This window comes from Pleurodeles waltl, chromosome 10 (genome assembly GCF_031143425.1).
Source record: "Pleurodeles waltl isolate 20211129_DDA chromosome 10, aPleWal1.hap1.20221129, whole genome shotgun sequence".
Classification (NCBI taxonomy): Eukaryota; Metazoa; Chordata; class Amphibia; order Caudata; family Salamandridae; genus Pleurodeles; species Pleurodeles waltl.
This window is the reverse complement of record NC_090449.1, coordinates 399430609-399456553: the sequence shown is the minus strand read 5'-3', so window position 1 is coordinate 399456553 and position 25945 is coordinate 399430609. Positions and strand designations below refer to the sequence as shown.

Below are 25945 nucleotides of genomic sequence, written 5' to 3'. Positions count from 1 at the left end.
TTTGCAGGCCCTTACTTTTATAAAACATGTTTGCCCATAACTCAGCCTGTGGTGGTCCTATGACAATGGTACCACCATCAAAACGTTCATGGCAACATGCTTTTTCTGTCTGCATCATTGCTGGTTGCCCACAATAGGTAACTGGGGACCCCAAAGTAATAACCCCTCCCACCATTCAGTGTCTTTTTAAGCGCTCTCATGGTTGGAACTTGTGTATTACAGCTGGGAGTAGTTTGTGTTTTAAAGGCCTTGTTTGTAATTTCATTGCAGTAGTCCTGCTAACCCTAAAATGTGTAATGCGCTATGCCCTGTAGGGACTAAATATACGGTTACATTACATTACTTTCTGACATTTTCTCTTCATGTGGTTATGACCTCTAGGGGCTGACTATACGATAAAATGGCCATGTTTCTTACAGATGCTAATTTCATTGGGGTGTCCTCTAGGGGCTGTTCTGAGCATTGCAGTATAATGGCAAAAGTTTATTTCTGATGTAGGTCTTTATTGGGTTTACATGATAATTATATATGTTTTATTAATCTCTTGTTTTTGCTATTATGGCCATGATTCAGGCTGACTTAACATCCTTATTACACTATGATTTTTTTTAACACTCTTCATATGTTTTGGTGACCCTTCTAGTTTATTTCTTGCTACTCCTCCTTGGCGGTCTTGTCTCTTTTTTGGGGGAATTGTGTTAGTCAGCCAGCTAGTCTGATGGTGGGGTGGTGAAAGTGGTATTCTATTGGAATTAGCATGGCAGATTTAAATTAGGATGCTTAATGGCAACATTTTCATTTTTGGCTGCAGATAGAGGAAGAAGGTAAATGAAGCACTTTAGTTATATGCAGGGTCACTGTAAATTATGTGGCAGGAAAATACCGATTTATGAGGCAGAGTTGACTGGCAAGAAAAGTCCAGTTATGAATTTACAACGTCAATAGCTCTAACTCAAGCAAATGCAATACCTATTGCATTGCAAAGGCTTGTTTGTATTTGGGTGTGCGGTTCAGGTGTTCACGACATTCACTCAACGAGGGAGCACTCTGGCGATACACGGACCATATGTCTGGTTTGTAGCGACATAGGGTAGTCATTCTTTCCTTGGTTATGTTTTCTAGTTCATTTATTTATTTATTTATTTATAGTCATATATTTATCACACAACTTAAGAGGAAGCTATTTCCCTTTTCTTGAAACAAAGGCTTATGTTGAGGCAAAAGGTGTTTTTACTTTTGTTATTGCATCTGTAAGGTTGCGTCGTTGACTTTACACTGCAAGGGAATAGGACCTAGCCATCGTACAGGAGTAACTTGATAGATCCACTAGGCATTGTCCCACAGTATTGCCTTCGAAATATAGAACTACCCAAAATTTAGAGATGGCAGACGAAGCTGTTAACATTAAATATGCACCTACTTTTATGATATTTCGTAAATCGATATTATGGTAATGACATATCTGTATCGATATTTCGGGTATGTATATTGTTAAACAGGTACAATGCACCAAAGTTCTGTTTCGCAAGTTTCACACATCGGCCACTAGAGCGTGCCGCAAACTTTTTATCAGATCATAGGCCCAATAAATTTCCATTGTGTCCAAACGTGCTGTTGTTCGAAAGAAGTAAAGTTCGTCTACATATTCTTTTAGGTGATTAAAACTTTGACGACTAAAGAATTAACTTTTTTGTAATCAAAACATATCCGACATATCATCTTTGAATAACCACTATTTAAAAATGAATTTATGGCTTTTAAAGCAGCACAACGTTTGACCTTTACTTGGCCTCTTTGAACTAGTAGTCTCTACCTGAAATGGTTTATAGTGTTCTGTATGTATTATTTCTGTATAAAATGTTCCCGCAGGAGCAGATAGTAGAGCCCACATTTTGCTAAAATTTATTACAAACTAAACTTTTACATTTATGCCATTTTAGTCTTTTTGGGTATGCGTTCGGACAATCTAGTCTGTCCTCTATATCTGTGCTTTTCCTATCACTTTTAAGTCTTGTGTCTTACCCCCCTAAATGTATGCTCAGCTAGGGTCCCAAAAGCCCTTAAGATGGCTCTGTTAGTTTTTCTGTCTGTCAGTATGCAGAAAGTTGTCGGCTTTTTTTGATGTAGATTTATAACCCCATATTCTTCACCATTTGAATATTCCCTGGGCATCAGACTGAATCCGGAAACTTTTCTGTAGCATCCCTGCACACAGGTGGTATTGTGTGGCTCGATGCTGCTGTGCTCCGCTCCAGAAGTGATGTGTAGGGCTGCATGTAAGGGCCACCGATCTGCACTGACAAGTTCCTTTCTTTCGGCGCCACTAGATGCATATCCGGAACTACCTCTAGTTTCTGATGAAGACAGTTCTACCTGACTTAATCACAAAAAAGATACCAGTGTGTAAAGGAGATGTCACCCCTTAAAAATACAGCGTGTAACCCTTGTATGGACTGTCACAAGCATGTCAGTGACAAATCCCAATCAGGTATGTCTGCAGTGCTGGGTGATGTAACATGACTCCAAGACCTACAGTGACTGCTCCCAGATGAACCTCAAGGCCTTAGGGGCCTGTGAGTGGTAGCTTTACGTCACCAAACACCAAAAGACTTAACACTGTGGCCAGTTGAGGTCAAGAGGAAAGTCCTGTTCCTGTGGCAGATCTTGGACTCGGTCAAAGTCCTCAGGTAAGTCAAAAAAGAATCACAAGAAGTCCAATATGTATTGCATGCTTTCACAACACTCTCAAACTCCTGAGAAGGCGAGAGTGCATAAACGTGCTGTTCAGTATTGCTGCCGAACCTCATCTCCTTTGGAATAGATTCCAACTCTTTCCTGAGGTATCCTGAACTCCTGAGCATGAGGGTCGATCATCTGATCAGGCTGCTTTTTCAGGAGGATTTGCTGTCACAGCAACATGACGTGGTTCTGCACCTGGACCTGCTCATGCCCTGTCTTAATGCATGGAGATTGAGGATCGACAGCTGACAGCCTTTGTCCTCCCTTCAGAAGTATGTGATGTCACCCTGGTAGCCAGGTGTCTCTCAAGTAAGACCGTATACGCCTGTAATTGGGACAAGTTTGTGGCTTGGCACTCCGATAAAAATGTTAATCCCCTCTCTTCACCTGTGTCCGAGGTCTTGTTGTTTGGTCTGTCTTTAGCCTGGCAAACCTTTGCTTTGAGCATAATTAATGGGTATGTTTTGGCCATTTTACGGTTGCTGGGTTCAAGGAAAAAATGGTGACTCATTTTTTAATAAGGACTCCAACATTTGCTTCCTTTGAAACCCTTCATAATGCCCAAAAGGGACCTTAACTCAGTTCTGACATTTTTGATGTGCTCACCCTTTAAGCCTATGCACAGTTGTCCTTTACATCTCTTTACATCTCTTGACCATCAAAACAGTCTTCTCAGTGGGCATTACATCAGCCCGGAGAGTCCGCGAACTTCAGGCAAATTCTGTACACCCTTCTTACCTCAACTTCTTCCAGAGAAACTGGTTCTCCATATGCATGCCTTCTTCCTACCAAAAGTGATCATGCCCTTGCACGTTGGCCCGAATGTCATGTTGCCGGCCTTCTTTGTTCAGTCTCACTCTTCTAAAGAAGAGGAGAGACTGCATCTATTGGCCCTAATAAAGGCGTTGTCGTTCTACATTGATTTCACCAACGAAATTGCTTCGGAAATTGGCACTAGCTGTTAGTCCTGCATTGTTTCTGTTCCCAAAGAAGGATGGAGGCTTATGTCCTACGCTAGACCTACAACCTCGCAATGCCTTCCTGTGAAAAATAAAATTCAGCATGCACACCTACACCGAGGTCCTGTCTGGCCTCGACCTTGGAGACTGAATGGTAGCATTGGACCACCAAGATGTCTTTTTTCCACATCCCTTTCTACAGGCTTACAGTCACTATCTGTGGTTCATGGTGGGGCAATGGTATTTTCAGTTTGCCGTGCTTCCCTTTGATTTCCCTAGGGCCCCTTGTGTGGTGGCGAAAGTGATAGCAGCAGTGGCAGCACATCTTCGGCGGTCAGGGTTCCAGTCTTCCCCTAACTCGACTGCTGGCTGCTGAAGGTGGGGTCGCTCTAGGCAGTCATCATCCACATCCAGACCACAGCAAACCTTTGGGGTTCTTAAGCAATGTTCCAAAGTCACGCTCCAGCCTTTTGCAGTTGCTTCCGTTCATCAGAACTATTCTGGGGAATCCAGAAGATTCAGGCCATTATCCTGATGTTTCATCCTCTGTCCTGGATCTCAGTGGGGATGACTCTGACGCTGCTGGGACTACTGCCCTCCTGAATCTTGCTGGCGAAGCATGCTAGATGGCATATGCAGTCTGTGCCGTGGGATTTGAGGTTCCAGCGGGGACAGCACAGGGTGATCTGTGTGACTTAGAGACAGATTTTAGAGAAGACTGCAATAGCCCAGCAATTGTGGTTTCTGGACTGTGTTTGGTTCAGAGGTAGAACCCTCTCCTTACCCCATCCAGATCTGACAGTGGTGACAGATGCCTCGCTTCTGAGTTGGAGAGGCCATTTGACATAGTTGGAGATCAGAGGCGTCTAGACTTTGCGGGAAGCCTGACTTCATATCATCCTATTGGGGTGATGGGCTGTCCATTTGTCATTAAAGCCTTTCTGTCATCCATTAAAGAGAGGCTGGTACAAGCGCTCATGGACAGTACCACCACCGTATGGCACTGCAACAAACAGGGCAGGGTGGGGTCATGGACTGTATGTTAGGAAGCGCACTATGCCTCTTGAAGTGGCTAGCTCACTAGGGGATTTTCCTGGTGGCACACAATCTGGTTATCATTAAACACCAGGGTGGACAAATTCATCTGTCGTCTTCTAACAGATCACTAATAGCCCTTAAACCTGGAGTTCGTGCCGCATATCTTCCACTGATATAGAAAATCTTGGCTTAGTCTTCACGCCACATCTAGAATGTGCAAAGGTAGCCCTTTTGTACGTTAGATTCCCAAGGAGTCTCTTTCTCAAAGATGCATTCCTCCTTGAGTGGAATTCAGAATTCCTGTATGCCTTCCTGCCGCTGCCTCTCCTGCCCAGAGTTCTAAAGATCAAGAACAACCAAGCCCAGGTGATCTTAGTGGCACAGGATTAGGCATGAAGAGTGTGGTGTCTGATATTTCTGGGCATGAGCATTTCTTCTCTGATCAGGCTACAGGATCTTCTTTCACTGCAGCTTGGTATGGTCCTGCACCCAGGCCTGTGCAATCTTCATCTCCATGCTTTGAGTTTGAGCTGCAACAGTTGACTGCATTCAACCTTTCTCCTGAAGTCAGATATGTTATTTTGGCAGTGAGGCTCCCCTGCACAAAATCAGCATATGCTTGCCAGTTAAACACGTTTGTGGCTTGGTGTGATACTCTAAAGATTGATCCACTTCAGGCCAGTCTGTCTGAAGTATTGTTTTTTTGTGTTGCCCCTAGCGCAGCAAGGATTTTCTTTGAGCATAGTTTAACTTGTCTGTTCTTTCAGCTTTTTGGAGGATGTCGGGTCAAGACTTCATATTTAAATCATCTGTGATGTGTTTTTTAAAGGTTTATGTCATGTGTTCAACCTATTCCTTTCTTCAAGGCCCAGTGGGACCTGATTTAGACCTCACATTTCTAACGTGTACTCCATTTGAACTGGTTTACTCTCAAGACAGACTTCCCTATCATAATAACATCAGTGCGACATCAGTGAGCTACATCAGTGAGCTACAAACCATCTTGCCAACCCGTCATATATGCCATTCTTTCTGGGCATGCAGGTGTTGAGAGCGTAAACTTCTCCTCTTCTGAATTTTTCACTCCTTTTCACGTCTGGCAAAACATCACCCTACCCCACATTTTTCACTCCACCCTTCTAAGGAGGAAGAGAGGTTTCATCATTTTGATTCTGAAAGAGCCTTCAGCTTTTACATTGATCATAGTAGCGGTAATTGTGTGGACAGTGCGCTCTTTGTTGGATTCGCTGGAGAGTAGAAGGCAAGGCAGTACAGAAAAGGACGATCTCTTGTTGTATCATTCACTGCATCAGAAGCTTCTATGTTCTGAATAAAAAGCCACCACCTGAAGTTTGCGGGCTCATTCCACTAGGTCCAAAGCTTCATCCTCTGCCTTGGCAAGCAGAGTGCCTGTCCTAGACATCTGTCCGGCTACTTCATGGGTGTTGCTTCATACATTCACAAAGCACTACTCTCTAGATGGCCAGGTGCGTAGAAAAGTGAATTTGGCCTGTGCATTTCTGCAGGACCTTTTGGTATGAGCCAGTTCATCGACCCACCACCCAGGAGGTACAGCTTTGATATCTATTCAAAAGGTGAAGAATCTGCTGTTAGAAGCAGCCATCATAAGAACAAGTTACTTACCTTCAGCAATGCTTTCTCAGGTGGATACTTTATCTTACCACAGATTCCTCACCAAATATCCCATCCTCCCCACTATGTGAACCAGACTCCTTTTTCATCTAATACGCTTTCAGTTCTAGAGATCTGCAAATTGGGCAAATCCAATCAGCTTTAGGGTTTTGCATCTGGTGGCACAGACGGCCTAGAAAACAACTGGGTGCCACTAATATGTGGCCTTGCATGTCACTTTCAGAACGGAATGACATTTGTGTAGAGCTGCAGAACGCCACCTGTCACCGTGCAGAGGTGCTGTAAATCCAGTCTGATGCCTGGGGAATGTTCAGAAGGTCAGAAGTCTACAGTAAGATATGCTCTCCATCTGAATGAGAGTTAGCAAAGGTATGTAACGTCTTTGGAGTATTAAAGTGGACTATTCCCAAGGCTGTTGGGTCCTGAGATTATATGTGTATTCTATACTCCCTGTAGACAGTGTCTTCTAGTAACTGTTTTTCCCAACAGTTGTGATTCCAATAGATTTCTTTTTAGGGGGGTGTATGTGTTTCTTTTAGGGTTTGCAAATCTGTGTTTGTGCATAAAAGACTGTGTTTTTTTGATTCTGGGTGGTTTCCATTGGGGATGAGGACGTGTGATCTCCCCTAGCTCCTGTAATCCTATATCTTTAGCGTTCAGTGTGCTGATTGTGGCATTTGCTAGTGCTGTGATATGACTTTGGGCCTCAGCTTGCGAGCCCTGAGCCAATCCATTTACCTGTGCCCAAGCAAAACGTTTGATGGTACACGTCAATGCCTTAGGGTTGCCATCTTCCTCAGAAGAAAATACCAGCCCTTTGTTTATGTTTTGAGATTCTGAACTAGCCAGGTGTTTGAAAAATAGATTTTGTGAAAGCCTATGTATTCCCTTTTTTGTCATAGTTATTCTGTCTCTTTTTACATTAACAATCATTTAGGAATAGTTCAGCTACCTCCCTCCTAAAACAAAAAATTCTTATTTTATTTTATTTTTTAGTCTTGCATTTCTTGAGGGAAAAATACTGGATTTTGTTGCCTTTCCCAGTGTTTTTTACTAAGTGACATGAAAATGCATGAAAATGCTGACTAGGTGGCAACCCTACTCCTTAGCATGTGTAATATTATCTTTTGACAGCAGGTTATGTATAGTGAGAAACCTTGAAAATACTTTTTGCCACCCTAGTGATTGTTACCATCAGGTTCTTCTCTTTTAAATTACATATGTTACTTTCATAGCCTTCATGTCTCAGTGTTTGCCATCCATGCACAGGTGCTGTAATTCATGTTCTCTTATTGACAGGCTGAAGGTACACCAGACTCCAAAATGTATTTCTATGACGTGGAGATGGACACAATGACCTTCTTCGATTTCTGGACCGGCAGGACAGATGGTGTGGAGGCCTCATCCCTCTCTGGGCAAGAGCCGGACTCCAAGTAGGGGATTTGTTTTATTTTGCATCTCAGCTTCTTTTATAGCACTTGTACTTTTCTTTAGTCTCTGTTGATTTGACCCTGTCATAAACAATTGTTATATAAAATATGCAAAGTGAGAACAAAATTAGTGACTGAACTGGAGGTGTTCTCCCTCAAATCATCTCTGAAGCCTAATGCTAAGCGAGCAAACAGACCTATATGTATCAGTGATGTGTAACAATGTACAAACACTGCTCAAACCCCCTTGCCAGACCCTTTTACCTGGGACCTACAATCTACATCTCCATGTGTCTTTATGTTGCCTTTCTGTTTTCTGACTGAGAGAATATATAATGTGCAGCCAATATTCTGATGGGCACTGTTTCTTCTTTTTTTTTTTTTTTTTTTTTTATAGCGCGCTACTCACCCGGAGGGTCTCAAGGCGCTGGGGGAGGGGGGACCGCTACTGCTCAAACATCCAGGTCTTGAGTTGCTTCCTGAAGGAGAGGTGGTCTTGGGTCAGACGGAGGTGGATGGGGAGGGAGTTCCAAGTCTTGGCTGCCAGGTAGGAGAAGGATCTTCCTCCCATGGTGGCTTTTCTAATGCGTGGCACGGCGGCGAGGGCGTGGCTGGTCGATCGTAGCTGGCGGGTGGGTGTGTAGAAGGTCAGGCGGTTGTTGAGGTACCTGGGGCCCAGGTCGTGGAGGGCCTTGTGTGCGTGGATGAGGAGGCGGAACGTGATTCTCTTGCTGACGGGGAGCCAGTGCAAGTCTCTCAGGTGTCCGGAGATGTGGCTGTGTCGGGGGATGTCAAGGATGAGGCGTGCGGAGGCGTTCTGGATGCGTTGGAGTCTTTTCTGTAGTTTGACCGTGGTTCCGGTGTAGAGGGTGTTACCGTAGTCCAGTCGGCTGGTGACGAGTGCCTGGGTGACCGTCTTCCTGGTTTCGGTGGGGATCCATCGGAAAATCTTTCGGAGCATGCGTAGGATGTTGAAGCATGATGAAGAGACGGCGTTGACTTGTCTGGTCATCGAGAGGGAGGAGTCCAGGATGAAGCCCAGGTTGCGTGCGTGGTCCGTTGGTTTGGGTGCGCTGCCCAGGGCAGGGGGCCACCAGGAGTCGTCCCAGGCAGAGGGTGATGATCCAAGGATGAGGACTCCCGTCTTGTCTGAGTTCAGTTTCAGGCGGCTGTTCATCATCCACTCGGCTACGTCTTTCATCCCTTCGTGCAGGTTGGTTCTGGCGGTGGCTGGGTCGTTGGTGAGGGAGAGGATCAGCTGGGTGTCGTCGGCGTAGGAGATGATGTTGAGGTTGTGATGGCGTGCGATGGCTGCGAGGGGGCTCATGTAGACGTTGAAGAGGGTGGGGCTGAGTGATGATCCTTGTGGTACGCCGCAGATGACATTGGTGGCCTCGGATCTGAACGGGGGAGGCGGACTCTCTGGGTTCTTCCGGTGAGGAACGAGATGATCCACTCTAGTGCCTTCTCTTGAATTCCGATGTTGCTGAGGCACTGCACTAGGGTGCGGTGGCAGACAGTGTCGAACGCTGCGGAGAGGTCCAGGAGGATGAGGGCCGCTGTTTCCCCATTGTCGAGCAGGGCTCGGATGTCGTCAGTGGCTGCGATGAGGGCGGTCTCGGTGCTGTGGTTGGCTCGGAAGCCGGACTGTGAGTGGTCGAGGGATCCATTAGTCTCGAGGAAGGCGGCCAGCTGTCTGTTGACGGTCTTCTCGATGACTTTGGCAGGAAACGGGAGGAGCAAGATGGGGCGGTAGTTCTTGAGGTCGGTGGGGTCTGCTGATGGTTTCTTCAGGAGGGCGCTGAGTTCGGCATGCTTCCAGCTCTCCGGGTAGGTGGCGGTGTTGAAGGAGCAATTGATGATGTCCCGGAGATGGGGTGCGATGACGGAGTCGGCCTTGTTGAAGACGTGTGGGGGCATGGGTCGGTTGGTGATCCGGAATGGATGGTGTTCATCGTATGGATGGTGTCTTCGGTGCTGACTGGGGTCCAGGCGTGGAGGGTGGTGTTGGGGGGCATCGGTTTGGTGGTTGGGTGCGTGGTCTGTGCGCCGAAGCTGTTGTGTATGTCGGCGATCTTGCGGTGAAAGAACGAGGCGAGTGAGTCGCAGAGGTCTTGTGAGGGGGTGATGTTGTTGTTTCCGGCGCTGGGGTTGGAGAGCTCTTTGACGATGCTGAAGAGTTCCTTGCTGTTGTGTGCGTTGTTGTCTAGTCGTTCTTTGAATGCTGTCTTCTTGGTGGTGTGGATCAGCTGGTGGTGTTTACGGGACACGTTCTTGAGGGCGGTCATGTTGTCTGTAGTCGGGTTTTTTCGCCAGGCTTTCTCGAGGGTGCGGCAGTTCTTCTTGGAGTTCTTGAGGTCGTTGTTGAACCAGGAGGCTTTCTTGCTGTTGGGCCTGATGGGATGGGTTTTCAGAGGTGCGAGGTTGTCAGCGCAGTTGGTGATCCACTGTGTAAGGTTGTTGGCTGCTTGGTTGGGGTCCGCTGAGCTGGCGGGAGGGTTCTGGCTCAGTGATGAGGAGAGCTGGTCGGTGGTGATCTTGTTCCAGCTCCTGCGGGGAGCCTGTTGTGGGTGGTGGTGAGTCGTGTTTTTTCTGAAGCTGAAGTGGACGCAGCTGTGGTCTGTCCAGTGGAGTCCGGTGGAGTGGCTGAAGGAGATGTACTTGCTGGAGAAGACTGGGTCAAACGTGTGTCCGGCGTAGTGGGTGGGGGTGTTCACCAGTTGCTTGAGTCCGAGGTTGGCGAGGTTGTCCAGCAGGGTGGTGGTGTTGTTGTCGTCGTTGTTCTCCAGGTGGAAGTTGAGGTCCCCTAGGAGGATGTAGTCAGCGGAGGGGAGGGCGTGTGGGCTGATGAAGTCTGCGATGTCTTCGCTGAATTGTGTGCGGGGTCCTGGGGGTCTATAGATGAGGGTGCCTCTGAGTGTGGTCTTGGGGTCGGTGTGTATCTGGAAGTGGAGATGTTCGGCAGCTGTGAGGGTGTCGTCGGAGTTGGTCGTGATGCGGATGGTGTTCTTGTGGACAATGGCGATGCCTCCTCCTCTCTGGTTGACGCGGTCCCTCCGGGTGATCTTGTATCCGTCCGGGATGGCGATGGCGATGGCGATGGCGATGTCGGGCGCTGAGGAGGCGTTCAACCAGGTTTCTGTGAGGAAGGCGACGTCTGGAGATGTGGTGTCGAGCAGGTTCCAGAGTTCCACGGCGTGTCTGTGGATGGAGCGGGTGTTGAGCAGGATGCACTTCAGGTGGTTGCTGCTGGTGCTTGGTTTGGCGGGCGTGCTGCGGGTCTGGATGCAGGAGAACTTGCAGGATTGGCAGGTGAAGGGTCCGTGGGTGCGTCTTGGGGCGGCACGGCAGCACCCGGGGATCCGGCCGGTGTTGAGTGCGATGAGGGTGGCGGCTTCGTAGGTCCGGCGGGTAGGCTCGCAGCGGCGGGGGCCAGGGGGTCTGGCGCTGGGCGCGGCCTCCATATGAGGGGAAGAGGGAGGGAGGAGCAGCTGGGAAGTGGGAGCGGGCAGCCAATGGGGAGCAAGGGGGCGGAGCTACCGGAGTGTAGCGGCGGGAAACAAACGGGCGGCGATGGGGTGACGCGGCGAGGCTGGAAGAGAAAAGAACACAGTAAGGGCACAAAGGTAAAAAGTACAGTGGAACAATACCAGGGGCACAGGCACTCGGGGTACAGAAGAAAGAGCGGACACAGGCACTCGGGCACAAAACGAAGAGGACGCTGGCGCTAGGTCACTGGAGGCGGGAAAGGCAGTCAGGGCACAGGAGCACAGGGCACAGGAGCGAGAGCGGTCACACTGGAGGCTGCGTGGTGGTGAGGGGAGCGACCTGCCTGAGAACCATTGGAACATTGGATAGCAAAAAATGTGTCTTTGCAGTTAGCTGCCACTTTCTGATTAAGAAGCATAATGTTGCAGACTACATTTCTATCACAATAAGGTCAGAAATTCTGAAAACAAAGCCAATCAAAAGTGTCTTTCACAAAAACCTATGAACAGTCAATATAGCCATCATACTAGTCTTTTGTTGGGATAGGAATGCAGTTTTTTACACTGAGGTGCATTTCCTATCAAGCAAATTCTGCGATTTAAATTACTTATGGGAAACTGATTATATAAGGTGTAAATTTTCTCTTCTTTCTCTTGTTATGTATTCGGATTTGAAGTGTACTTGCTCTACACATTTCTATTTTGTTTTGGACTGCAAAATCCTCAGGTAGACAAATCTAGTGAAGGCAATGTCTGGATTCCCCAGGTTATGGTGCAACAGTTGATAATGCACACGAGAATAGTCTTCTGTAGTTTATGTGACACATTCTCAGAATCCCAATTCTTATCTGCTGCCAGACTTCACATCACAACAACCGTGCAGAAAGAGACACCCTCATGAATATCACCCTTGAGGTCTGTAAATTGCAACATTATGCATCGCCTAGGGAGGGTTCCATAGTCAGTGCTTTCCTGGCACCCTCCAGCGAGTAAATACCTACCTACCCATCACAGACTCGTTTTATCATCTCCTCAGGAGCTACAGTCCTCCAAAGGATAGCCCAAATCTGTTTCGGACCCTATGATTGTAAACATAGATATTTTATCTGACAGTCTAACTTGCTCAGATCCATAGTTCTCCATTTAAGTTCTCACCAGTGGTATTATGGAAAATTAGATTTCTCAACTTCCTTAGTTACTTAGTTGCCTGATCTATACTTTGGCAGACAGAGTAATTTCCATTGGGCTGGCAGAGAACTTAACACCTGCCAGGCTGTTGCTAGTGCCAGACTGAGACTACTGTGCTCACCAACTTTAGAAATGACCACCTAGTTGGCGTCATTTCTAAAGAACTGGCAGGAACCACTATTACGTCGGTTCCTGACAATGCTGTTTACAGTTTGTTGCCCTGGACCAAACTATTTTCTTTTTTTATTTAAAAAAAGAAAATCCTCAAAAGGCTCCGCACATCATAGTAGTTCTCTCCCATTGCAAGGGGAGTACTTGGCAATTTTTACTGCTTCATAATACCAGGGATTTCCTGGTGGTGATGAGCATTGAAAACTGATCTCTAATTCAACCCATCCAAATTAGATTGGTGGAACAAGAGGTCTGTCTCTGACGGCCCTTACTCCACAAGGCCGTCTGAGGGGTTTAATCATGGCGGATACAGAGTAGTCTCCGCTGTGATTAAACCTGAGGCATGCTCACATCTTAATTTGGTGGGTGGACTATTATCTTGATGGTATAGATACTACATCGCAGTCCTGACAAAGACTCCACTGCAAAGATCTGGGGTTGAAACGATGATAGGCAATTAAGTGTCATTATGAAGAATAGAAATAATGTGAAACACAAAATGTTTATGAAGTCAGGAAACTAAATAACGAGGTATATTTTCCCTTGAACCTATCAGTCTAAGTACATCTTGTCGTAATGTGTTTTTCACTGCTTAAGGACAGAGTTTTCATTCACTTGTTTTGAAAATAATATTGTAGTATTGAAAAACTAAATTTTTAAAACTTACCAAGGAAATTACTGTCTATGATGTTGGTAATCTGGGGAGCTTGGACGACGGGGAAGGTCAAACTGACCGTGACGCTCTTCAGTTAAATTGTCTTGATAGAAGAGCGGCTAGTATCCATGCGATCCAAAAGGGGCCCATGTACCTGACTTAAGTAGGTCTCCACATTCAGAAGTTTATGATTCCAACGTAAGGTTTCAGGTATTTCTTACATAGGCAATAGGAGTAGAGCTTTTTTACTCCCCTAGTCAGGGTTAGGCACAAAAACAGGTCCTGAAGAATTGCCACCTGATCCGTGTGACTGTATTAGGCGCGAAACATATTGACAATGACTAGCAGTTCTGTAGTGTGGGGAATACCTACACACAGTTCCATAATATCTAGATCTCTAATTAGAGTGGTCGACATACATTTAGTTGTTGGTAGGGAATCAGATCATTGTTTTCTGTACTTCCCCCTTATGCATGTCACCCAATGGTGAGTTAGGGCTACTGTTCCCGTAGACTAATGCAAGTGGGGACTGAAAACACCCCCTACCCTAATTGGTGGAATGGAATCCTTTCTTTTTGAACAGTGCATCTTATTTCATTTATAGCATGATGTTGGTAGACGTGAAACATTTTTTTTAAATCTGTGTATTGTATGTAGTACTTACTTACTTTATTGTTTATTCGGTCTAGAATTAGACCATTAAAATACAGTAAAACATCCATACATAACAAAGATAAAACTCATAACCATCACTAAAACAAATACAATTAATGCATTCCTTAAAAGACTAAAACAGGTGACAGGAAGCCCTCCTGACTTATTACTTCCTCACCATGTTGAATGCCATTTGCCAGTGCAGTTTAACAAAAAGAGTTTGTGAGCTGATACATTTCTAATCTTATCTATATAAGATATAAAGTGCTGTATACTTTAAACTAAACATACATATATGTACACTTTTGAAACCACAACTTCTCAAATAAAATCCTTCATGAGAAGTAATTCATATTACTTATAAAGTGCTATGTGCCATAATACTATAAGTTAGTTGTTAAAAGGTACTTTGTTTCGACCTTGGAACTAAAAAATTGCACATACAATTGTATGGAATAATCTACTGTTTTAAACTGCATTCAATATCAATATGGCTGCACAATAAATTGAAAAAAAGAGAAAAATAAATAAATAGTAAATTCACCAAAACCCAGGGTTAGGGACAATTAAAAATAAGATAAACATTCCAGAAATCATAACCGGATAATCACCAATATTCCTGGACCGTAATTCTACATATAAAAGCAGCAGGATTTTTAAAGTACACACACTAGTTAACCAGAGTTCCACATCAAGATTAGGATGTAAATCACATAAAAAAACCTAACAAAAATAAAAAGCCTAGAATCCTTGGGACTAATCCAAAAGTAGGGCAACACAAGCATTCTTATTTATTTTTTAATAACTATAAAAAAGATGGTTCTAATTGAAATCCCCATCCATAAGCTGCTGGGCCCCTATCCAACTCAAAGACCAGAGACTAAGATAGTCCTAAGGCGAATAGACCAGGCTGCTGACAAATATTTGGAGACTGAGCTTACTACCAACGTAGATGAATCATATTTGCATATTCTGTAGGCGCTTGCTCGGTCATGCAATAGCAGAACTTTGCACAGAGGGATAATCCACTTTCCTCTAGGGCTCTTGTATAAGGGACAAAAAACAACACGTGCTCAGGTGTTTCCTTGCATGAGTGGCAATTTATAAATTTGTCAGACGTGGGGCTGCTTGTCGACCAACAGGCCGTGAAACTGTTAACTAATAGAGTACCGTATCTAAGCTGGAGGAATAGAGCACGGGCACGTGCGGGTATAGGGAGGTCCAAAGAATTCTCAGGCCGGGGTTCGTGTTTGACCAGCAAAAAGTCTGCCTCCAACTGGCCTATCCCGTTACAATGAAAGGACTCGTCATTGACTTTCCCCCAATATCCCCCTTTAACCAGTAGCCTGGCATTAGCAGGGATCAACTCGGGGCTCTTCCAATAGTGGGGGAAACCCAGCTTATCCCAAGCTGATTTCATCTCCCTCAACCAACAAACTTTTTCCCATCCCTGTTGGGGTGTTATAAGATCTTTGATTGCCACCCTAAAAGGTTACAGTTCTTCAGTTTTCCATAGTCAGATCCAATATAAAAGCGGTCTCAGACCCGCTGTATCTTTAATGCTATTTATTCCTAAGTCGAGTCTGAGAGGGATCATCGGTGTGCCCTTCCCTAACCTGGATATATGTCTGAGAAAATGATTTTCATAGGAACCCCAAAATTCTGCTCCATACAGGGCAGCAGCACAGACTTGGACTTTATATAGTTCGGAGCTAGGGTTCAGAGGAGGGCTCACTGCAGCTCTTGCCTTGCGTTCTAGTGCCCCACTTCTTTGACGTATAACGAGTGCCCCTTTTCTAATAGCTGCATCTCAATTGCCCAAGTCCGATAGCCTAATGCCCAGATAATCATACTCCAAGACACTCTCCGAAAGGATTGAGTTCATTACTATATTTGTTTTCATTCTCTTTTTCGGGGCACTATATATCATAAGTTTTGTTTTCTTAACTTTAACGTCCAGCCCATAATCTCTACAGAATGCGCAGAATTGGTTGACCAAATTTTGGATTCCAATAGATGTTTTAGCTAGCAGGATAGTATCGTCCGCATAAAGGAAACATTGAACTTTCTTCCCTGCCAGCTTAGGCGAGTCATTGATACAGTTTGCTAAGTATTTTATGCAATTATTTATATATAGGAGAAAGAGGGTAGAGGCTAGAACACAGCCTTGCCTAACTCCTCTTTTGATGGCAACTGGGTCTGTTAGATCGCCGTCCTTACCGCTCCTAATTTGTGCCTAGGTATTCTCGTGCAGTCGAACAATAAGTTTCAGGAAACCTTTGGAAACACCCATGTTAGATAATGTCAGCCATAGCAAGTTCCTGGGAACCAGATCGAATGTGGCTCTGAGGTCAATAAAAACCACATACAAATTACCCCCTCCTACTTCCACGGTCTTCCATTTGATTGCTAGGAACCTCAGGACTTGATCTATGGTACTGACTGTGGGTCTAAACCCTGCCTGTATATCAGAAATGGCTTCGGACTCTGAAATCCATTCTTCAAGATGGAACAGGATTTACTTCGCAAAGATTTTTTGGAAATTATCAAGTAAACATATTGGACGGTAATTAGCAGGATCGCAGGGACTACCTTTTTTAAAAATAGGAACTATCTCCGCTCCCTTCCAGGAGCACGGGACAGGAGCTCCTGCAGCAACTGCATTACTGACCAGTTTCAAATAAGGGGCCCCATATATCAGGTCTTGTCTTATAAAGGTCACCGGGAATTTTATCTGGACCCGGAGCCTTTCCCCAGTTCAATGAGACTATTGCAGCCTTGGTTTCTGCTAAGGTAAATTTAATTGGGGTGGCCCCGGAAATCGTGATATCATCTGGTTCCCTAGAAATAACTTCAGCTGGCCCTGAATATAATCGGCCGAAGTGCTTGGCCCACACTGCGGGAAGGATTGAGGTACCAGGCTGGAGACAGGGATCCCCGCTATTGTCTGCAATCAGTTTCCAGAACCTAGAAGTGTTGTTAACTTTTGCAGACTCCAGAATGGCAGCCCATCTAGACTCCTCCCAGCTCCTGCGCGCCCTGCTAAGTTCCTGCTTATAGTCCTTCCTTGATTGTCTTATATGCTCTATATGTCCCCCTATCAGGGCTCTCAATAACTTATGCTGTGCTTCCCTGCATGTATTGCTAAACCACCTTGCGCTACACTTCTTTCTTGATTTACTAACAATCTCTTTGGTGAAGAATTGCTTTAAGGAGTTGAATAGTTCTGTGTGAACTGCTAAAAGCCCATCGCCATCCTCTGAGTACAGAAGCATATGCTCCATTTGGTCTGCCAATAAACTGTATAATGATGTAAGAGAACCTAAGGAGGTATTAACAGGCTCCCATTTGACATTAAATCTATTATTTGTCAGAGCAAGCTGCTGTTCATATGCCTTAGGATAAGGAGCTTCAAGTAAAGATAGCAGACCCCTGATCGATAGGATCAGTGGCTCATGGTCACTTTCCTCATGTTCTAGAACCCTCATGTCAACCATATGACCCCACAGTCGAATGTCAAATAAAATGTAATCAATCTGACTCTTATGGGCTCCACGCCTAAAGGTGAAATGGGGATTAGCGTCTGAGCGGGAGCGGCCATTACATGCCCGAAGACCATGTGCGAGTGTGATGTCAGCAATTTGATGAGCTGTTCTATTCATTCTGGGTCTTTTGCTCGAAACCAATTGGGGGATGCCCCTATAGGCATCCTCTTCTTTATATAATTCTCTGGCCAAAGAGTAGGCCTCAAAAGTAACGTTGAAATCCCCTGCAATTAAGATATAATGAGTAGGAGTTTTACTGAAAAGAAGACTATCCAAAATAGTCAAAACATCGGACTCATAGTTACTACCCACACTCCTACTGTAGATGTTAATTATTAGGAGCGGTTTCTCCTTAAGGGTCAATACTGTTAAGCCCTGTAAATCGGGATAACCCATATCTACTACTTCGACCTGACACCTAAGGGAACAACTAAGCCATATGAGCAACCCACCTGAGGGTCTCCCAGAGGTCGCCTTGCGCACTGAGACCCAATAGCTTTTAAAACCAATTCTATGTTTGGGCTCCAACGCCCATGTTTCTTGAAAAAGACATATCTAAGTTCGTCTATAAATTGGCCCCATTCAGGAATTCGCATTTTGTTCTCCAGCCCAGCTATATTCCAGCTGAGAACTGTGTCTAACACATCTGCTCTGCCTTGCAATGCTTCAGCCGGGGATTGCACTCTAATAGGTGGGGTGCTGCAAAAAAGCTTATACCCCTTGCGATCATAGCTAGGCTGCTCTCATTGGCACTTCCCGCTACTTTGTCTCCCAAAGGATCTCTCACCCCAATAGGTTCGGAGCCAGTCATGTTAAATTCAGTTGCCATGACGGATAAAATGGTCCCAAAGTTGTTGGGACCTATTGGTTCCGAATCTGGATTACTCACATGGGCTCCTCCCACCTCACTGGCTCCTGGGGTGGTGATCATCCCATTCATTTCACAACAGGAGGAAATCTGGCTAATTTCCAGATTACAAGGTTCTATCTGGGTGGGTGGAGAGATTGGTGTGAGGCCTCTAAAAACTGCATTAACAGTCTGCTCATCCTCTGGGCTACTTATTCCTAATCCCCGTGGTTCACTAGCTCTAGATATAAAATAATCCCTGTCTAGATGCCTAATTCCCGAGGATTTAGGTGATCCCTGTGGGAGACTGTCTTTGAGTCAATCTACCTCAGAAAGGGGGGATGAAGAAAATCTACATCCTAACTGGGGAGCATGCTGCGGCTGAGAACAGGAGGAGCCTCTGGGAGCTGATAACGACCCACTAATGACTGATATGACTGCTTGGGGATAAAAAGCTTGAAGTCTACACAGAGATACTTCCCCCACTGGGGGATTAGATTTGCAGGCGTTTAGAGAAAGCTGCTTATTTAGGACAGGTGAGTCAAAATTGATGACAATACAATCCCCATACCAAGCTTCTCCAATGGACTCACCCAACCCACCCTCCTCACCATTAATATTGAAGGTACCATGTGAAAGGCAAATCTAGCATTAATGTGTAGCCAATGTATGACCTTATTTTTCAGTTCAGTGAAGGATTCCGAGATGTTAGTTTTAAGTTTAGGAACATTTTTGATGACAAGAACGTATGGACATGATTCCGGTGGAAGATGTAGAGCTCTCAACCTACTCCCACCATTAGTCTGTACCTTCTCCAGGGGGCCTAGTTGTTGGTGATCATGAGCAGAGTTAGCTTTCTGAATTTCCGTTGCTGTAAAAAGAACTGTTCCTCCAGTTCCCCTCGAGGAGAAGGCGGAAACCTTGGAACGCTTGTCCTTTGAAGTAATGGCCAACCTGTCGATTGGGTCCCCCTCTGATTGACACATGGGATCGAGGCAATTCTTTGAAGGCATGAGGCCCTTACCCATTAGTGAAGGAAGTCTGCTGTCACTAACACAAGGTTGACTCAAAGGAAAGGATTGACAATGAGATTGAGAATCCACTTGGGGGGGAGTGACCAGCAGCTGAGACTTAATAAGCCCTCCCAGTTTCTCCTCAATGGCTTGTAGACGGGTTACTATAGGGTGAAGCTTCTTGTAGAAGTCTTTTTTTATATGTTCTATTTTACAGTCAAATACCGATCGTTCAATAGTGCTTTCTTGGGATAGTATGTAATCTTTGTTCCCAGCTGCGGGTCCAGGATTGGAGGAGCTTAAAGTGCGAGCTTGTTTATTCCTTAAATTTGCCTCACCTCGTTTCCTTTTCCCTTTTGTATTAGACTCTAGATTGGGTGTAGACACACCCTTCGAGGGGCCCGGCATCAACAGTGCCGGTTCAGATGTTACAGTGGCGTCGTCCAAAGTCACAACGGTGGGCTCCTGGATGTTTCTAGAAAGGATGGGGGGTGAGGTAACTAAAGCAATCTGTGGGTCTTGTGACTGTAGAAGCTGTATTGGAGTTTGCGGTAAGGATAATGATTGACAACTGGTGGCCAAAAGTATGGGAGCATTTAAACGGCGCTCGACCATCTCTATTTCCTTTTCTAGCGATCCAACAGCTTTTTGGAGAAATCCATCTACGGTTTTGTTGTTACCAAGTTTTTCCTGGGATACCGCCCCCTTCCGTCTGCCCATCTTTTCCCTTTTCTTTTTTTTTTTTTAGCCAGCAGTCACGTTTCTCGCTTTTCTGGACGCTCCTTAATCAAACACTCACTTATGCACACTTGGCTCCTCTATTTCCACCAACTGGAACCCTGCTAAAGCACTGCAATAATACGCCTCATCTGCAATAAACTTAAACTCCTCAGGCCTCACTACTATGGGTTCAAGTTCTTATCACTGGCCCCCAACCAAGACGTAGAATAAAGAGATGTGGCCCAGCCCGGCATCTGATGGGCGCAGGACGGGCCCGCCCTTGGCCCGGGCTTTGCCTGGGTGCATCCCGCGAATGAAAGATTTAAAGGAGCAATATAAACCATCTCTCTACCTGTTAAAATTCCAGAAGTTAAACGTTTTGTTGTTCTAATTCTACTGTTTCGGTTCTCCCACAAACTCTTTACTTGAACCTTCTTCCCAGATGCCAGGCTGAAACTTTGATTGCAGAGTAGAGAGACTCTATGCAGAGTGACATATAATGTGCTATATGAGCCAGTGCAGTCTGTTCATTTTTTCTGTGTCTTCAGAGAGGTACCATGGAGAGGCACTATGTTTCCTTGGTAATGTTTTGTCTCTTTTTTTTACATTTATGTGGAGAATGTCTCCTAAATCCACCAAACTGCAAGACTTGCATACCAGCTTGCGGACTTATGTCAGTCACTGACCCAATTTCCATTCCCTCTGGTGCCTTTGTAAATCAAAAGATACTGTTTTGTGCCCTTTAAAGCAACACCAAAGCCAAGCCTCCCTTTTAAGCCACACCCCTAGGAGTGGCTACCAAGCTTCAAACAACAAAGGAGGAGTACCAACCTCTTGGGAGTGGACAGAATAGAGCACTCTGGGATAGCTAGATGCCACACTTCACAGGATGCTGTCATCAGACTGGAGGGAATCTATTGGCCCATTGGCCAGTGACTGCGACATCTTCTGATGCCCCTTTTGGGTGTAAAAGGGGCACAGTGGCACCCGGCACTCCGATTTTGCTGGAGAATATGACCCTAGAAGGACTGCCTTGTGGACCCTCGAATCAGCAAAATAAAGGCTGCACTGAAGTTGGACTAAACCTGCGTCTCCTTGGGCTTGTGAAGGAAAGGACTGTGCCTGTTGTGTCTTGCTGTGGGAAAAGACGTCTCCCGAGCAAGGCCAGAAGCAGAGAACTCCAAGAGTCAGTTGGCTGACTTTGTGTTTGCAGCACCGGGCTGCAAAAGCTGAAGAAGCCTGCGGAGGCGAGTTGGTAGCCTAGATCACCAGATCGGCGCTCCTTGCCACTGTGCAGCCTGAGAGACCATGACCTGATGCTCAAAAGTTGCGCCCCAGTCTGCTGGACCCAAGAGAGTTGTTGGAATGCAGTTTGGTTGCCCAGAAGATGAGTTACTGCCGAAAGAAGAAAACCTCTGATTGTGCTGTGCTGGGCAACTGGTAGCAGAGTAGTGACTGGACTTCTTCTGACCTTGGGAGGACTTCGAGGGTCGTCCTTTTTAAGAACTGCTTCAGGATGATATGAACATATCAAACAGGTGATACAGACTGTCTTGCATACTGTTGGTCAAGTACTCAGTTCCACAGTTTCCAGTGCAGTACTGCACAGCAATGCCTGGATGAGGACCAAGGGAAAGTAAAAGCAAATTGCTCAATTAGTCACTCAACAGGCAGCTTCTGTTTCGAGAGAAGGCAGACTCATTCTCAGAGAAGTCTAAACATGGCTTTATTACTATTACCTATACTCTCAATGTTATTTCAGTATCCAAATGTCTTGAGTAGCAGCATAGCGAATTTAGAAGCAATAACCATCCTTTTGCTAGGCAGCTATGTCAGTTGCAACTCCTGACAAAACAACTGTTTTTTTTTTGGTTCATACAGAGTCGAGGATGAGGGAAGAAGTAGATATACAAGGTCTTCTCCTTCAACTCCAAAACATTAAGGCCTTGATACTGCTGATACAGAAATCTCAGGGTTGGGGATGGGTATCTGCTTTCCTTCAGAAGTGGAAATAGAGAAGTTCGGACCAGGGGATCATGCAGGAGGCCAACTCCCAACCTCCATTATACAACTCTCTACATGTGACACAAATATCTTGATCCTTCCTCAGAGTTTGGGGAGGGTTGTTAGTCTAGACACTTTGCAATACCATAGAAAGAGAGCTTTATGCCTCATTCTAGATCAAAGAACGAGTTCCTAAAAAGAGAGAAGTTCAAAATAGCTATGCAGGACCTGCAAGAAATTAAGGAATAAAAATGGTTGGTCTCTCTAGCCTTTCAGGATGTTACGACCTTATTTAGAGGTATTTTGTGATTAGTGGATGCTGCACATCAACTAGAACATCAGATGTCCTGTTGGCCCTATTTAGAGTGCACAGAGGCACACTCTAAATATGGCCAGCAACACATCTGCTACTCTAAAAGAACCCTTAGCCCCCATCTCCTATTATGACCATAAGACAGAAAATTAATGCAATTGTAAATCATCATTTTTTAGTTTGCTGAGGTTGTGTTTGGATTGGTCTAATTTTCCAGAGTATTCACAAATTTAATGACAGTGGTGTGTAACACATAAATCATAAGGGGCATTTAATCTACCCTTACCCAGACAGTTGGCTAGTGTTCTCTCCTGAGCTGCTTCACACAACCGTGTTTGTTACAATCACTCCTTTAGGTGAGTATGTCTTCTCTTAGAGCAAAATATCTTGGCTCATTCCAGCCTTATGTATTTACTTCTTTGGGGCAATAGTAGATGCTCTCCATTTGCAAGCCAAACTGAAGGCTGTGCATTGTGCATCTGCATGTAAACGCCCATCAGATTTCAGCATAGGCTTGGTACCATTTAGAGCCGATGACAGGAAGGACTAGAAATATGTCCTCTAAACAGCTTCTAGCACCAGTAATGGAACCCGTACTGTAGTCAGTTAATATTAATTTCACACAGAGTGAAATCGTACAGGAACAGCAGATGGAAATGGGTTAGCACATAAGCAGATCATGCATTTTTAAAATGAGTCTACCAGTAATGTGTAGCGAACATTAAATGATGTTGGCTGCAAGTATAAAGACCAGATTAAAGTAATAATTTTTGTATGTGACGTTTGTGCTATTCTGATAGTTATAATACTACCAAAAGTGTCAAAGATTGTCTCTGTGAAGCCAGTTTGGCTGTCAGTCTTCATAAATGAGCTTTCTTTCCTTTGATCGCTCCTAATGAATTTCAGGGGCTTGTAGAAGTACATGTTGTGTCCTGGAACATTTGTGGTTTTGCCTGCTGGTTACAGTGTGTCAACAGTATAATGTTTACTAGTGGCACTGCCATGTTTATTCCTCATGAGACGGCTGACAGAGCCCCACACTTAAATGGCTTAACCTATATGTGTTCTGGAACTGCTTTGAATAAAGAGTCTACCGTTGGAGGCCTAGCTATAACATTTTATGCTGCTTTTGGTGTTACAGCATAATCTATTCACTTTTTAAATCATTTTATTGTGCTGGGTCTATAACACATACATTAAATTTCAGTCATAGAGCTTTTCACTTAAAGTGAACTAAGCCACTCCATGTCCTAGCAGTAAACATTATGAGGGGATCACTAAAGAGAAAAGGAACAAAATCACATTATAACTTTAAAATGTCCTGCTCTGCAGACCTATTTTCCAGCCTTCTGTGGTACAGTTTATCTTATCAATTCTTATGAAGCAAACACTTTACTTGTGGCGGTGTCCGCACGAGCATCATCTCCCCACTTAAGAGACTTTCAGTAACTTGAGAAATGTTGTAGCTGATTCCTACTGTGTAGTAGAGTGTGATTTGCCTTGACTGTGTACTTCCAGCTGGGATGGGAACCACAGGCAAGCCTTGCATCCTAAAGATTTTAACTCTCGATCAAATCGAAGTATATAAGAGTCTTGTGTCTGAACAACAAAGTTGTTTGAGATGGTCACCAAGACTTGTTCTATAGGAGTTGGGAGGGACTGGACATTGTATAATAATCTTGGTGTGACATTTTTCTTAAACTCTGAGATTTGACCCAACCAAGATATCTCCACCTTTATTAATCAGCTCATATCTCTCAGACTTGTTTTAGGATGTTGACCACATAAAGACCTGTTAATTGAAGGTAGTCATACGGACCCCTACATATTTAACCAATCTGGCGCTAATATGGTATGTAACTACTTACGTTAATTCAGATTGATGGGTAGCCTCTCCAGTGTTTTGGAAATTATTTTGTAATGGAAATTCCCAAAGTTTTCCTAGTATCTCCATCAAGGGTAGAGCTGAGCCCAGCAGGTTCTTCAAGGATCTCATTACATCCACTGCGAAAAAGGATTCTTGTGTTCAAGACCTCCAAAAGAAATGCCTTTAATTTATGAGAATGAGCGAATATTCATGGCAGGTGGTTCAATAGAGAGAGGGAAAGGCAACCCTTTTTCATGCCTCTTGTTAGATTAAAAAAAATAGGTGGGTTTTGGAGAAAACACCTTAAATAAACCCTTGCTCTGATTTCCTGATATCCTGCATTTACTATGTTAATGATCCCTTCTGAGCCCAAATTGCCCAATAGCACTCTGCATAAGAACCTCCACACCCTGTCAAAGTAATTCTTTGTGTTGAAGTAAGACCAACATGATATCAGCTTTTTGAGAAGACAAGCCAGTCTGTAAACATTATTTAAATTTTTAAAAACCTTAACAAACCTAATGATCCTACTGCATCAAAGAGAGGAGCACCAATTAAAATTAGGTAGCCAACACGTTCATGTAGAACTTCATGTAAACAATATGTAAGACAGTATGCCTGTTTGAAGACCCAAAGTGAGGAGTCCTTCCCTAGATTACGAATCAAAGATATTAGCATCCTTCCCAAAGGAGTGGAATACGTCTCTCATCAAGGTGGGTCACTTTGGATGAGAAGGTCTTATAAAGTTCCCAGTAAAACAGTCTGGGCCTAGCACTTTATTGAATTTTCTACCTTTAATGGTCTCTTGGATTTCACATACATTTGTTTGGGCTCTCAGGTCCATTACCCATGCCTCCATCAGTGAGTAGGATTGCATCTGGTTCAGAGTGAGTATTGCACCACATTAAACACAAAACATTAATTAGTAAAAGAAATGAGTTATCAGTTTTCTTCCTAACTTTAAATACCATTTTTCCATTAAGAACAGTTAAACTGTGTATCATTCTGTTTGTCTTCATTCTGATACCTCTTTCCTTATTCTCTAAGCCTGATTCATCTTATTCCCACCTCTCCCTCTAGAATGCCACATTGGCCAGCTTTCAACACCTTATCTATTGCCGATCTACCCCACTTGCTTCTTATGAAGATAGTGTGTTCCTCTTGTACTTCATCAAAGCTTTCTCACCTGTAGGTACCATTATCAATGCCTCCATCTCTCAAGGCATCTACTCGGATGCTCTCAAGGCAGGCCAGAGCTGTCCCCACCTAAAGAAAACTACACTAGACTCTGATAACTCTGTCAACTAGCGACCCTTCACTCACCTACCATTCATCTGCAAGATAATTGAAAAAACAGTCTGTATTCAACTCTAAGATCACAATAATGCTAACTACCCTGCACAAATAGCAGTCTGGCTTCATATCATGCTGTACCATGGAAAATGCTACCATACTCACCGTAACCAGTGCTCTCCTGACTGCTGATGAAAATGACCACAGTCTTTAGTCATTGCTGAACCTTTAAGCTACTTTCAACTCAGTTGAACATTCTGTCCACATACACACCCTGGAGTCTCGAATGGGACTCAACAGCAATGTCCTTCACTTGTCTCCTCCTACCTTTCCAACCAACACCAGTTTGTTCACATGGGTGCCTCCAT

The 25945-nt window shown here is 44.7% G+C and overlaps 1 protein-coding gene across 5 annotated transcripts in view; it reads left to right on the top strand.

The window, feature by feature from the left end:
* The window catches only part of IFT140 (intraflagellar transport 140), a 1792511-nt gene that overhangs the window by 874996 nt on the left and 891570 nt on the right, over window positions 1-25945 (top strand). For all 5 annotated transcript variants that reach the window (XM_069210629.1, XM_069210628.1, XM_069210630.1 and 2 more), the window contains one exon: window positions 7689-7822. In XM_069210629.1, the coding sequence (XP_069066730.1) occupies window positions 7689-7822 (134 nt within the window). The remainder of the gene's footprint in view (window positions 1-7688; window positions 7823-25945) is intronic.